We start from the raw sequence: 15548 nt of genomic DNA on the forward strand, positions 1-15548 counted from the left end.
CCGTCTTACCATCCACACTCCAACGACAACACAAATGAATCAAAACAGGTTTAAGTAAATGAATCTGTTTGTGCACAGTTTGTATGATACAGAGGCACATTACAAAAATAGAACTGAACTTCAGGCACTTATTTCAAAACACTTTGGATAAAACACATGATTTCCGACCCTCTTTCACTCTGATACTCTAACTGACCTATTTTGGCTTGTTTCTTAGAGCAGAAAGAAAAAAACACATTAATTTAAACCACAACTGTGTTTATGAGGCCAATAAATAAATACTGCAGAATCCCAAAGCTTAAAAACACACAAATAACTCAACAGAATTAGACACAAAAAACAAAAACTCCAAGATCCAAACACAGAAACACTCCAGTATCCTGGGACACAGTGAGAGCGGAGCTGGAACAGAGGTTCTGTGAATGCTGGTCCATTAAAACATCTGGAACTTTCTGAACTGTAGATCTGATTACAGCTGCATTTAAAACTGCGCAATATCTGTTACACACTACATCACGATTAGGAGTGCAGTCATTAGTGTAGTCTGCGTAGTGAATACAGTACACTCTTAAAAAGGGTTCTTTAGTAAAGAAAGTGATTCTATATAGAACCAAGAACACTCAAATAAGCATTTACATGCTTAAATGGTTCTCTGAATGATGAAATTGTTCTTCGGATTGATGGAGAATGTGTATATGGTTCTATATAGAATCTTTTTGAAAATAGTTCTAGACAGCACTAAAAGGGGCTCTGCTATTGGTATGATGTAAAGCTTAAATGCTATATAGAGCCACATGCAACATATTGTCCATCAGTCTGAAGAACCATTTCAGCATGCAAAGAACCACTAATGCATGCAAATGGTTCTTTAGCGTTCATGGTTCTAAACAGAACCACTGTTTTCACTAAAGAACCCTTGAAGAACCATCTTTTTAAAGAGTGTATAGTGTGTGGTTTTAGATGGTGTAGATTAGTAGCACCCCCTGTGCTGCACATTGTAGTGTTTTCTCATTCTCTAGCACATCAGTTCTAGCTATTTAAATGTACATATTGTGATATAAACTGAGTCTGTTCTACAGTTTCTCATTAGGCTGAATGAGTAACTGGCTCTAAATGTAGGTATTGTGATATAAACTGAGTCTGTTCTACAGTTTCTCATTAGGCTGAATGAGTAACTGGCTCTAAATGTAGGTATTGTGATATAAACTGAGTCTGTTCTACAGTTTCTCATTAGGCTGAATGAATAACTGGCTCTAAATGTAGTTGTGCCGATTTTTCTGCTAGGAGCTCCTCACAGTCTGTTGCGAAGTGCCTCAGAGATGGGAGGTGTCAGAGGGGTCAGAGGGGTCAAAGGTCGTGAAGGCTCTTCAGTAGGTAAAGCCAGGAGTGTGTCCTCTGTCTTCTCAGGCTGACTAGCTGAGAGGTGATGGAGGTCATCATTGCCGACCAGCAGGTCACTGTAGAGTAGACTGGACCCTTCATTCAGAATCAGCTCTGAGTCTTCGTCCTGCGGCTGGTGGACATTCTGGGATGGACAACACAGGATTCCTCAATTACTACACCAGCATAAGCCATCTAACATTTAAAGCGATAGTTCAGTCAAATATTATATTTTACCCCATCAATCAAGACGTGTTTGGTGTCTGAATTGCTTCTTTAGTTTCAGCACTCGAACTGCAAGGCTAATGTAGCTAATACTGTTGATGAGTAACTCTCTAGCACTTTATAATGATCCACACAGTCATTCTGACAGACTGTAATACACTACAGGAAGTGTAGGGGGCGATATGGCTTCTACTGTTTCATTTAAAAAGCTCTATAATGTTCATATGATCCACACAGTCATTCTGACAGACTGTAATACACTACAGGAAGTGTAGGGGGCGATATGGCTTCTACTGTTTCATTTAAAAAGCCTCTATAATGTTCATATGATCCACACAGTCACTCTGACAGACTGTAATACACTACAGGAGGTGTAGGGGGCGATAGGGCCTTAAGCATGGAGTTAGCAGCATGCTACTTGTTGTTGCTAACATGCTTCCATTACTTGTTAGCTATATTAGCCTCATAGCTCCAGTGCTAAAACTTCAGATACCAACACGTCCTGGCTGATCGACTACATTTAGGATACAGGTGTGTGTTTTTTACCTGGTAGTCCTGAGAGCTGGTGAGGCAGCGAGCTAAAGGTGTGCAGCAGGCGGGTAGAGTCTTAGTGAGCGGAGGACCACTATGGGTTAGGAGGGGCTTCAGATAACTGAACAGGTCAAGGATTATCTACACCCACATCATACACTCAGAGTACACTAGACTATATTCCATATGTAATGGCTGGATGTTTGTTTGTTCTTGATGGAAAGGTAAAGCAACGGCTTCATTATGTACAAAAACAGTTAATCATTTTATTTAAATATACTCTCCTAAAGGGAGATTTCACCGTGATTGAGATGTAAATGCATTTACTTTACTATCCAGAACCACCAGTGAACCTACACGAGTCTTCTGAGTTTATATGGAATGTTGATGATGGAAAATAGTGGAAAATCTGAAATCATAAGTTTTCTTTGGGGACTATTTTGCCTCACAGCGCCCTGCATGTATCCCTCCACCATGAATGGAGTTTAAGTTCTCTAAACTATCATAAAACAGTGTCTCAGTCATCAGGCAGTGAATTCATAACCATTTCATGTAGGAACTTTCTGTGAGGGAGCTTTTAGAGGTGGACGTCTGGTTCCTATCACCACCACTGTGAACAGTTCTGACTCAGTCAGTTTATCTAGAACAGAGCGTTTCACACCAAACCGCTCTGAACCACTCTGAACAACTCTGTTTACATGTTAACCACTAAATTATTCAGATATTTTGAAAAATGGATGGAATTCCACTTCAAATCTCTCTCTTACTGACTCTATATAAGTTGTACAGTCCAGCAGTCATTTATAAGAATAACCACAGAGTAAATGTTTGTGGCTAATAAGAAGCAGATGTGAAGGTTAACATTAGAGTTTAGTTGTAGATGCCTGGACTAACTGAAAATCTACTGTGGCACACTGTACTTTTGTGCTACACAAGAGCGCCCTCTACCATCTACACCTGCATCATTACACTTTAATCAGCTTAGTTAATGATAAAGGCCACAGTGAGCTGGAGCAGGTGTGCTGAACTGAGATCAGTGTGCATTAAAATGTCTGATTTAATCTGCTAAAATGATCTTTTTATTATTACTTATTCCAGTTTCTCTGAGTCGAGTCAGACGTAGTGAATAAAGCAGTAAAAAAATCCACGCAAAGATCCTCTGAAGTGTGCGAGGTCTGCAGCTCTGAGAATTCATCTCACACATCGTACAGCACTGTTGAATGATGCTGATTGTATTTGACTTTATATATTCAGTCACTGAAGGATACTTGTGGTCGAATGTGTACCACAGTCTGATTGGCCAGGCAGCGTCCTGACTGCAGCTTCTACTGACCACCTCGTCCAGCTCTGTGCCCTGAGAGAGAGAGACAGAGAGCTATTATAGGCTCTTTCTTTAAAGTTTAGAATCACTGTTTTCATGAATATTAATCCAAACTGGCTGCAGATGAATGTATAAATGACTGTAATCTGCTTGCCCTGAATAATTTCACAGCTTTCAGATCATCATTACAGCAGTGTATAACTCTGGCACATTCATGCTGTAATTATGCAGAGCTTTACAGTAGACAGCAGGTGTTTACAGGATGAGTAATGTCTGATCTGCTGATACTCACACTGTCCTCCTGGTCTTCCTCTACGCCCACTCTGAACAGAAAAACACAGCCAAACATCAGCAAACGGAACAGATAAACTCCCTCAACGCATGCACACGCAAATCAGCGTGAATGATCAATCAATGTGAATCAAACAGTGTGAATTAACTCATGTGAGCAAACCAGTGTGAACTAACCAAAGTGAACAAACCACAGTTAACGGACCAGCATAAATGAACCACTGGAACAAACCAGCCTGAATTAACCAGTGTGATCGAACCAGTGTGGAAAAAACAGATCGGATGAACTAGAGCGAATGAATCAGAATGAATGAACCAGTGTAATCAAACCAGTGTAGACAAATTAGAGTGAATGAACCAGTGTGACCAAACCAGTGTGAACAAACCACTGTAAATGAACCAGAGTGATCAAACCACTGTGGATGAACCAGAGTAAACAAACCAGAGTGGATGCACTAGTGTGAACGAAATAGAGTGAATGAACCAGAGTAAAAGAATCAGTGTGAATGAACGAGAGTGAACAAACCAGTATGAATTAACCACTGTGGCTGAACCAGCGTAAACGATCCAGAGAGAACTAAGCAGTGTGAATGAGACAGAGTGTTTGAATGTGTATTTAACAGTGAGAGAGACTCTGATACTGAAGTCATCAGTAAGATCATCAGTAAACAAAATCTAAACTGGATAAAACCAAAGCTTTTCTATTATTCGAGGACGTCAACCAAAGTTGAACTCCACTCGAAATTTTCCATATGAAATGTCATTTTTGGGATGCAAAATCAGCGAATTTTATTGAAATGAATGAAGCGAATGCTGGTGTGATTAAGCCTTTAGAGTCACTGTCTGTAGATGTTGACACCTGTTTATTTAGAATGTCAAACCTTACTGTAATTAATTACAACATTTTAATCATCATTATTATTGATTTTCTTAGCTGAAGTTAAATATATACGTGTGTGAATGTGTGAGTGTACCTGATATTCATGTAGCTCAGTACTGGAGTGGTGCCCCCCCCAAACACCCACACGGTGAAGAAGACGATGAGGAGTGTGGTGGAGAACATCATCTGTCTGGCGTAGGTGGACGTGTCTCTGATGGACAGGGCAAAAGCCATCGCCCCCCGAAGCCCTGAGAGGTCAAAGGTCACAATAATATTAATGCTTAGAAGCTGCAGTTATTTCTGCCAAATAGAAAATCAGGCTTTCATTTTATTGGAATTATTTCTCACTGAAACAAGAGGGAAATTGTGTGGACAGTGCAGATTCTAAACTTCAAAATTCAGTCACCACATTAGTGTTAGTAAACAGAAGAGAAGATCATTTATTATGATTTTATTGTGCACAGTGTTGGCTGAAAGAAAAACATCCTTCACTTTTTTGCTGTTTTGGTATTTCTCTGATGGTAAAACAAACCATGAATCTGTCTATGAAGAACAGAAACCTCATGGAAATGTCACTAACTATAACGGTTAACCATTACATTTGTTAATTAATAACATAATTATATAATTACTCTAACGTAGACTATACTATCAAAATGTAATTACTACTAAGTGACCGTTGTTGTCAGTCACAGCTGGCGGCAGGTTTACCTGCGAACATCATGACATGCTGGAAGTTGGAGCTGATGCGGTTTGAGCGGCCGAGGTTGAGCAGGAAGGACAGCGGGTAGATATTAGCGGCTCTGCCGAGGAATATAGCCAGCTGAGCAGGAGGAGGAGGTCAGGGAAAATATGAATATGAAGAATTTAATTCCAAAATGCTGTATATGAGTTCCTATTGATACACGACATTTTGGAATAAAACTGTATATCAATTCTTATTTGTATACAGCATTTTGGACAACATATATTGGAATATTGGAAATGTAAATTGGAAGTTTATATATAGCTTATATTAAGTTTATATTGGAAGCATATATATGTTTATAGCATATATTGGAAGCATATATATAAGTTTATATTGTAAAATACTTTTATATTTCTTTTACAAAGGTGGCATTAACAGTGTTTAAGCTATATATATTTTGCAGCTGCTGCTTCAGAATTTTATGAAATGTCTTGAAGTCACAATTACAAAACTCTGTAGAGGGCTTTTAATTTGTAATGACGGATACAGGAAGTGGAGACACATGCCGACACGCAACCTGGTCTTCCTATGTTTCTGCCCCCAACCAGAGTGAGGGAGAGACAAGAAAGACAGAGAAGAGAAAGGAGGGGTACACTCTTAAAAAGGATGGTTCTTTAAGGGTTCTTTAGTAAAGGCAATGGTTCTATTTAGAAGCATGAGATCTATATAGATTCATGATGAAATGGTTCTTCAGATTGATGGAGAATGTGTTGTATATGGTTCTATATAGCACCAAAAAGGGTTCTGCTATTGTGACAAGCTTGGCATCGTATAGTATAGCAGAACCCTTTTTAGTGCCATATACATATTCTCCATAAATCTGAAGAACATTTCACCATGCAAATGGATTCTTTGAGCATTCATAGTTCTGCATAGAACCATTATCTGCACTAAAGAGCCCTTGAAGAACCATCTAATTTCAGAGTGACACCTGTACAGAACCCGAAGTAGGGCAGGCCGTTTAAGAATGCATATCTCAATATTCTTCAACTACCTAAATGATTTATATCTAAATGTTGATTCACTCTTTCTGAAAAAGCTCAGAACCGATTTTCTATCAGATTTCACAGTAGAGTGGAGTACAGCAGAACCGAGCCGCTGTAGGAGCAGAGTCTGTCTGTTTGAGGATACGAAGGCCCCGCTGATGAAGACGGGGTTAAAGACGTGGTGCTGGAAGGAGAACAGAGTGAGACCCATGTAGGAGAAGATGAAGTTCTCAGCCAGAAAGTTCAGCAACTCAAACAGCTACAGGAGGAGAACAGCCACAGATCACTGTACAGAACACTTCACAACAAAATAGCACATTAAACACTCCACACAACAACATCACACAAATACAGCGTTACGAAAACACAAAACCACTCAGCATCTCACAGTTTTGATACCTAACATGATAAACTCATTACTGCAGCAGTGGTTAGATGGTGTGTGGTGGCCTTTAGACGGCTGCAGTAGCCTTTAGACAGTGTGAGGCATCCTTTAGACGGCTGCCGCAGTCTTTGGACTGTGTGTGGTAGCCTTTACACAGCTGCGGCAGTCTTTAGACAGTGTGTGGTAGCTTTCAGACAGCTGCAGTAGCCTTTAGACGGTGTGCGGTAGCCTTTTAAGACAGGTGCAGTAGCCTTTAGACGGTGTGTGGTAGCCTTTACACATCTACATTAGTCTTAAGACGGTGTGTGGTAGTCTTTAGATGTCTGCAGTAGTCTTTAGACATGAGCAGGAGCCTTTAGATTGTGTGTGTGTGTGTGTGTGTGTGTGTGTGTGTGTGTGTGTGTGTGTGTGTGTGTGTTTTACCTCTCTGGTTCGTTTTTTAGACTCTGCTGACAGGTTACTGTGAGTGTAGTGAGCCTGAGTGATTCCACAGAACAGCACAGCTACCACACCTACACACACACACACACACACACACACACACACACTTGTTAATGTATTTCAGCCAATCAGCTGTGCTGTGATGAGGGAGGGTGGAGTCTACAGAGCCCTGTTTGTTAGAAGGCATCTATTTCTTACTGTCGTAAGGTCATATGAAGTGTTTCATATGGAGGAAAATACTATAAAAAATAAAAATAATAATTTGGTAAGTAGGTGTATCCAAACTGATATACATGTATAATTCATATTATTAATACATATTATTCTTTATTCTATATATATATTACTGGTTACCAGTGATGCTGCAGGCCTCGGCCAATAGGAAGGTGCTCCAGGACATGAGGAAGAACAGAGCGGTCTCCAGCAGGGGGAAATCCCTCAACCGGGTCAGCTTCGTCACCTAAACACACACACACACACACACACACACGCACACACACACACACACACACGCCACACACACACACGTTAAATATTTCCAACACAGACCATCATTCACTCACCTACCATTCAGCAGGTCACAGTGACTCAGCAACAGACTTCAAATTCACACAGAGACCAAATCATGAAACAACTAATTAGTTAAAAATTTCATTTAAAAGCTTTTATGTGCCCTGAAAGTGAGTTTAAATTCATTATATGGTTAAATTCTTTAAACTGCAGGCTCTTTATTTGATTATTTATCTTAACTCATTGTATTATTTAGTACCTGCTATGAATTATTCGGTATCTACTATGAATTATTCAGCGTCTAGAATAAATTATTGTGTACACACTATTAATTATTCAGTATCTATTACAAATTATTCCATTTCTGCTATGATTTTTTCAGTATCTGATATGAATATTTCATTATTCACTAAGTTCTTTAGCTGTGAGAGTAAGAAAATGAAGTGTGGACCCCCATACAGACCCTTACGGGTTCAATATTGATCAGTAATGAGTTTATGAGTTTCTAATCAGGCTCATTAGGGAAATACACGTTTTAGTTTGCCCTGTGTTTGAGCTTCAGACTGTAGTGAGAACTGTTTGTCAAAGCTCTGTGTTTATGTTAATGTTTACCAGAGCGGTGATGAATCCGGTTGCTGTGCCGAGAGCGAACGATCCACACAGGACCCCCAGAAACACTTCCAGAGACCACAGCATGGCTCCACCGTCAAACGAGTGGCTGCTGGAGCCGACCGGCTGATACGCTACTATAGACCTGAAACACACACATAGTCTGTCACTCTTCTAACTGTACACAGCACAGATACAGACAGGAAAATTCAAAATTCCTACACAATTAAATGGTTAAGATGTAAACAGAGCGGTTCAGAGTGGTTCAGAGCGGTTCAGAGTGGTTCAGAGTGGTTTGGTGTGAAACGCTCTGTTCTAGATAATCTTACCGAGTCAGAACTGTTCACAGTGGTGGTGATAGGAACCAGACGTCCACCTCTAAAAGCTCCCTCACAGAAAGTTACTACATGAAATGGTTATGAATTCACTGCCTGATGACTGAGACACTGTTTTATGATAGTTTAGAGAACTTAAACTCCATTCATGGTGGAGGGATACATGCAGGGCGCTGTGAGGCAAAATAGTCCCCAAAGAAAACTTATTATTTCAGATTTTCCACTATTTTCCATCATCAACATTCCATATAAACTCAGAAGACTCGTGTAGGTTCACTGGTGGTTCTGGATAGTAAATAAAATCCAAAACCAAATATAATGTCTATGTCTATGTCTATAATGTTTACACCTCACACACTGAATTATGGGGGAAATTTCTTTTTAATGGATGGAGTTCCCCTTTAAGACAGAATTGGTGTTCTGTTCATAAGACAATACTGCAATTATTTAAATATACATCATAAACAATGCAAATATACAGGATGCTTGTTCAAACCACATAGACCAGCATGTAATTTATGCTGTTTCTTTTTAGCCGAGTCCTTCATTAACACGCTGTGTGAGTGTGATGACCGTGGTGGGTGAGTGTGGTGAATGTAAACTCACGATGAGAGAACGATGGCCACAGCGTCATTCAGCGCACTCTCACCGAACAGCAGGGCGTACAGATCCACGTCCACCCTCAGCTCGTTAAAGATGGCCAGAACGGTCACTGAAACACAGTCCAGTTAACAAAGATGGACAACTTACAGCTACTGTGCAGTAGCAGCTAATCCAGCAGCTAGCACTGCAATCAAACACAGCATCAGAACAGGACGATTAGTAAAGAGCCCACATCACAGAAAAATCACATTTAGATTACTAATGTACAGGGTTCTTCGGAATGTGCTGTAGATGGTTCTATATAGCACCCAAAAGGGTTCTTCTGTTGTTAAGCTTGTGTTAATGTTAAGCTTGCGACAATAGAAGAACCCTTTTGGGTGCTATATAGAACCCTTTCATGATGCAAAGAACCCTTTAATCATGCCAAGGGTTCTTTTAGTGTTCATGTTTCTTTGTAGAAACATTTTCTTTACTAAAGAACCCTTGAAGAACCGTCTTTTTAAGAGTGCACAGAAACAAAAACAGCCTGTTTCACTGTAATAAAGAGAGGCTGCAAAACGATGCAGAAAATAATTACAAAATGAAATAAAACCAAAATGAAACATGAATGAAAACGTTTAAATTTTCAAGACTAAAGTTCTGTTGGTAGTTTTCCAGACTTCCAGATTTCCAGATTTTCCAGTTTATTCATTGATGGTTTACATTGACTGTTAAACTCACACAGGTCATTAAAATGTGGAGATCATTTATGAATGTTTACAGGCCAAAAAAGCAACAATAAATAATAAACAATAAACTTTATTAGTATAATTCAGGGAGGAAAACATGAAAAACAAGAAATGAGCTTTAAAGCTCACTGTATGTTCACTGTCAGAGCAAAACACTCAATTAAATTTATTATAACATAATTTAATTACACCAGCTGCTCTTTACAGCTTTACGATGATTAGACCACCTGATTTGGCCCAAAAGTGCGCCCAATAGAAACGTCGTTACATCAACTTGCATTACTAGTAAAGAAGGTTTCTGCCCTCTCCTGTAGAGTTACCGCTTCAGTTCTGACACTGACGAGTGTCCCTGGACGCTGAACAGGCCGTGATAAAGAGGAGTAAACTCACCTGGGTCTGTAGCTGAGATTATGGCTCCGAAGAAAAGACAGTCAGTGAAGAAAAAGTCTCCTCCGAGCTGACCGAGCGCGCTCATCAGCGCCACACAGCCATACATCACCACCCTGGACACACAGCAGCGTCCGGTCAGCCTCTCTGACCAACAACCACCAGCAAAGAATTCAGCTCACTGCAGTAAAGCATCACCCAACTCACCCAATAACAAACGAGGAAATCACAGTTCCTACGAACGCGAAGGAGAGGATGGAGCCCAGATTTCTGAAAAAGTGCCTCTGAAAAGCAACAGCAGCAGATCACATCACACCATCAGCGTAAACAAGTAATAAACACTTCATAAAGAACCGCATAAAAACAAACGATGGGCCTCGTTCACCATCTCCCTAAGTCTGTTCTTAAATGTGTTCTCGAGAAAGATCTTATTAAAAAGTCTACAAGACGTGTTCTTAAAGCGCAGAACTGTTCTCACCTCTGTGCTCTTGAGGTTCTTTGGTAAAGAAAATGGCTCAATATAGAACCATGAACACTCAAAGAACCCTTTGCATGCTTAAAAGGTCCTATTTAGAGCCATGAGTTGTATGTAGAACCCTTTGCAAGCTTGAAAGGTTCTTTACATGATGAAATGGTTCTTCAGAATGTGCTGTATATGGTTCTTTATAGCACCAAAAAGGCTCCTATCATTACAAACGTGACATCATAACAATATTTATGTACATTCTTTGCATCACAAAAGGGTTCTTCAGATTGATCTCTGTAGAGCCTTTTTGAAAAGGTACCAAAAAGGTTCTTCTCTTTTTACAACCTTCACATCACAACAACACAGGAACTCTTTCTGGTTCTCCATCATTCTGTAGAATGGTTCCACCAGGCAAAGAACCATTTAATTATAAAGGATTGTTTGAGTGCTCGTGGTTCTATATAGAACCACTGTCTTTAGTAAAGAACCCTTGAATTTATTCTATGTGTAAAACTCACTTTCAACAATTTATATTACAAAAAAGAGGAAAATTCTTCTGGTCTATATGTTGTGTTTCAGGTCATTCTACAGAAACGTCCAGTTTTGTGTCCCTGGCGTTTACAGATATATCACACTTAAAAACATTTCTGGGTTACAATTATTTATATTTTAAAATAAAACAATAGGTTATTTTAACAATTCCACCTTCTTGAGCCTCAATTTATCAATATTGGTTTTTAAATCAATCATATAGAATTCCAATCACCACAGAAGAGCTTGTCCCCACAGTCATGTGTGAAGGCTGAGGCCATATTTTGAGGTAAAAAACGTTTTTCTGCTGTTTTAACTGCAATAATCTATACATGACTATGGAATATATGAATTAAATGACAAAGAAAACAAATGACAAATAAATATTATAAAATATATAATGAAAGTTGTCCCCAGGAGTCGTGTCACTGGGGTTACTGCGTGACTTATTTTGAAATAAAAACACTGATGACATCACTCGACTTCTTTTACCTGTTTTCTGAGGATCTATGAAGAAAAGCACATGGTGAGTCCACTGAGTCTTTCAGTTATCAGAGATTTTCTCATTTAGCTCATGATTTCATATGAAGCTTTTAGCTGAAGTCACTGGTGTGACCGACTTTATTCTGAGGTAATTGTGAAAAAATAGAATACAAATGGATTAAATTCCATATTTTAGTGGATATTCCATGATTGACAACATGTGGTTTGATGCTCTGCAGCAGCCGTTCTGTAAAATCAATTGTTCATTAAAATGTCTCTGGTGTTCCTTTATTATGAGGAACACCAATGAGGATCAGTAACACCAGTGACTCCTATGGACAGACAGAAAGTGGCATTTCTGTAAAGTGACCCTTTTTAAAAAAAAAAACAAAAAAAAAAACTTTAATTCTTTAAAGGTGCAATAGTTTTGGAATGCTAGTGTCAATTTTAATCAATTCCACACTATTTTAAATATTGTAATAATAATAATAATAATAGTAATAATAATAAAAGCTTGGTGAACTGAACTGAATCATGCTGTAATTCTGAATCTCAGAATGGACCCAGTGGTCCTGTACAGAGCTGTGAGTGAGTCTTTTACCCTCTTCAGACTGTATCCAGCGTGAAATATGATTGGCGGCAGTAAGATGTTGAAGAACACCTCTGGATCAAAAGTGACCTGAGAGTGAAGAAGACAGTTCAGAGTTATTACAGTCTGACGGTAACAATGTGGAGTGATTTTAATCCGGTATGAATCCAGATTAACCAAGATTCCTGCAGTACCTTCCTCAGTATCTCTGCGTTGGGGGCGTCCTCTCCCTGCGTGCTGCTGACCTCTCCTCTTAGTGTGTATTCATACAAGCGTCCACTGATGTTCAGCAGCAGAGCGCTCGGGCTGGAGTTGGACACGCAGCTCAGCGGAGCGTCGATAACGTCCGGCTGGACATGGACACCAAAACGGAGGACCACTCCCACCAACAGGCCTGAAACCAGCAGCACAGAGAGAGATATTACAGACAGAGAATTGGTCAAAATAACAGAAACACCACATTAAAACACTCAGACTCAGTGTCCACTTTATTAGAAACACCTAAACTTCAAAGTGCCACGTTTCTGATCATTTTAGTGCAATTTCTACTGATTTGATAACAGTAACATACTGAAAAACATAACACCAATATTTTGCTTTTGTACAGGCCGTTTTTGTGTTTAATGTTTTTCAGAATGTTAAATTCAGATAAATTAACAGTAATTATGCATTTCTTTTCATTTAGAAAATCAACAAAGCAGGTCACTGGGCCAGGGGTGCGCCCAAACTTTTGCATACAACCGTATATCCAGTAGGTAAACTAAATATACAGTGTATTTACAATAGTATACAATTAGCTGGGACTGATGTCATTTTTCAGTAATTTTATTAAGTAAGATTTTCTCACTATACTGGCAGATAATTTAGCTGGTTTCAAGCTCATGTCTTAAAACAAGCTAAATTAGCTGTTAATATAGTGAGATAAATGTACTTAATAAAATCACTGAAAACAGGTAAAAAATTGAAACTTATTTGGAAATAAGTTAAATAAGTTTACAGTAATCTCAACCGGAGAAATATTGGATATATTGACTAGATTTAAGATCATTTTACCTGATAAGAAGCTATTTTTTGCAGTGTATTACTACTGTTATCATTATTATTATTAATATTTTTAATGAGCTTCCTCAGCCCCTTCATTTTCAATGTTTTATGAATTTTGTTTTGTTTATATTTCAGTAAAGCACCTTGAGTTGATGTTGTCATCGAAAGTGTGCTATATAAATAACTTTATCATTGATATTATTATTAGTATTATTATTTTTTTTTATTACAGAAGCAGACAGACTCAGCTGAGTGAGGTGAATTAAGTGATGTTTCTGTGTTTTAGATGAGGAGTCATGGCTGTAAAGGAGCTTTAGGCCCAAATATTCAGCACCTTTAATCACACAGTGTTAGAGCTTCATCACTGTATCTGCCGGCTCTCCGTCTCACCAGCGTAATGGAAAAGTCCAGCTGCAGCCCTGATACAGGACACAGCCTGTTTACACCTGAGCTGCTCAGTTTGGGTCACAACACTGAATGAGGTAATATTTACACTGACAACACCGACCGGCAGAACAACTGACTACTTTTAGAGCGGAAGTCCACTGAATTCTAAATTACTGCGTTTCTGTGAAGTCCGTGCTTTTGCTTCTTAAATTCTCCTTTGAAATTCAGCTGGACGATATGGCAAAAATATAACATCAGGATACTTTTCACAATACACAATATATCAGAGAAAAAATAACTAGTAGTGCTATCTTTTAACAATACAGCCAAAAACTGTGAACACAGTGATTTTTATTCAGTTATTGTCATTAAATCCAGTTAAATGGACTAATTTGTAATCTCTCTTTATAATGAATCATGCAGTTAGTCAGTTACTACAAGCACTGACAACACAATATGATCAGAACAGCAGACTGTATTGTATTGTGACACAGTTTATCATGATAATGATATAAATTGTCATATTGCCCAGCTCTATTCAAAAGCCTTCTAAACACACACTAGGCTTCAGTTTTGAGGTAATAGTGCGTGTTTAGAACTCTTAGGAGAATCTGTTTGGTGTGAAACGCTCTGTTCTAGATAAACTTACCGAGTCAGAACTGTTCACAGTGGTGGTGATAGGAACCAGACGTCCACCTCTAAAAGCTCCTTTACAGAAAGTTACTACATGAAATGGTTATGAATTCACTGCCTGATGACTGAGACACTGTTTTATGATAGTTTAGAGAACTTAAACTCCATTCATGGTGGAGGGATACATGCAGGGCGCTGTGAGGCAAAATAGTCCCCAAAGAAAACGTATTATTTCAGATTTTCCACTATTTTCCATCATCAACATTCCATATAAACTCAGAAGACTCGTGTAGGTTCACTGGTGGTTCTGGATAGTAAATAAAATGTCTATATCTGTGTTGTAGTCATGGCGACCCCTGGTTCCCATCACCACCACTGTAAAGACACCTGAACCATTTCACACCAAACCACTCTGAATCTCTCTGTTTACACCTCACACACTGAGTTATGGGGGAATTTTGAAAAAATCACTGGAGTTCCCCTTTAATGATAAACTATCACACACTGTGCGATGTCATATATGTCCAGTCATAGTGTGTTCTGGACACTGCGTGTATCCTGGCTGTGTGTGGTGTAGTAAAGCGTGTCTGACCGTAGATCATGGCCAGTCCGGTCTCATGCAGCAGTCTGCAGCGGCGATGTTTGAAGAGCCATGTGGTCAGTATGGTGGCGGTCAGCAGCAGAATGGACAGCACGGCCACAGCGCTGCCCTGTCTGTGAAACTCCTCTGCTCTCCTCTCAGACACAGCGTCCACCAGCCCTGAGCCTTCAGCAGCCTGCGTGGTCAGCACACACAGAGACAACACACATATACCGCAGGCGTGCACACACACAATCTGCAGGGCCATCCTCCACCTCACACACTCACAAACTCACACTCACACACACTCTTACATACAGTAACACACCCTGCTGCGCCATCCTCCGCCTCACACACTCACTCTTACACACTGTAACACACCCTCTCACACGCCACTCACTCAGCTCGCTGCTCTGCACTCAGTGTGTCAAAACGACACAATAGAAGTCAAAACTTCTGCCATGAACTTTAAAGT

General features: G+C 39.5%; 1 protein-coding gene across 1 annotated transcript; it reads right to left on the reverse strand.

Moving 5' to 3' along the window:
• Positions 1 to 1187: 1187 nt before the first annotated feature.
• Positions 1188 to 15504, reverse strand: slc9a6b (solute carrier family 9 member 6b). The gene is made up of 16 exons (XM_036594280.1): positions 15086 to 15504; positions 12624 to 12823; positions 12442 to 12519; positions 10568 to 10644; positions 10364 to 10476; positions 9249 to 9354; positions 8311 to 8452; positions 7543 to 7648; positions 7171 to 7259; positions 6508 to 6621; positions 5340 to 5451; positions 4723 to 4876; positions 3750 to 3780; positions 3405 to 3490; positions 2152 to 2257; positions 1188 to 1525 (listed from the first exon to the last, which is right to left on the reverse strand). Exons 1-16 carry the CDS (start codon positions 15339 to 15341, stop codon positions 1292 to 1294), a joined length of 2004 nt encoding a protein of 667 aa, XP_036450173.1. The 5' UTR covers positions 15342 to 15504; the 3' UTR covers positions 1188 to 1291.
• Between the last annotated feature and the right edge of the window lie 44 nt (positions 15505 to 15548).

This window comes from Colossoma macropomum, unplaced genomic scaffold (assembly GCF_904425465.1).
Source record: "Colossoma macropomum unplaced genomic scaffold, Colossoma_macropomum, whole genome shotgun sequence".
NCBI lineage: Eukaryota > Metazoa > Chordata > Actinopteri > Characiformes > Serrasalmidae > Colossoma > Colossoma macropomum.

Excerpts from the sequence above, each read along its gene's own strand:
- slc9a6b (XM_036594280.1), bottom strand. The coding sequence starts at position 15,341 with ATGGCCCTGCAGATTGTGTGTGTGCACGCCTGCGGTATATGTGTGTTG. Across the intron at positions 6,622-7,170 it reads CTAAAAAACGAACCAGAGAG|CTGTTTGAGTTGCTGAACTT; the intron begins GTAAAACACACA and ends CTCCTCCTGTAG. Across the intron at positions 3,781-4,722 it reads CTGAGCTACATGAATATCAG|AGTGGGCGTAGAGGAAGACC; the intron begins GTACACTCACAC and ends TTTTCTGTTCAG.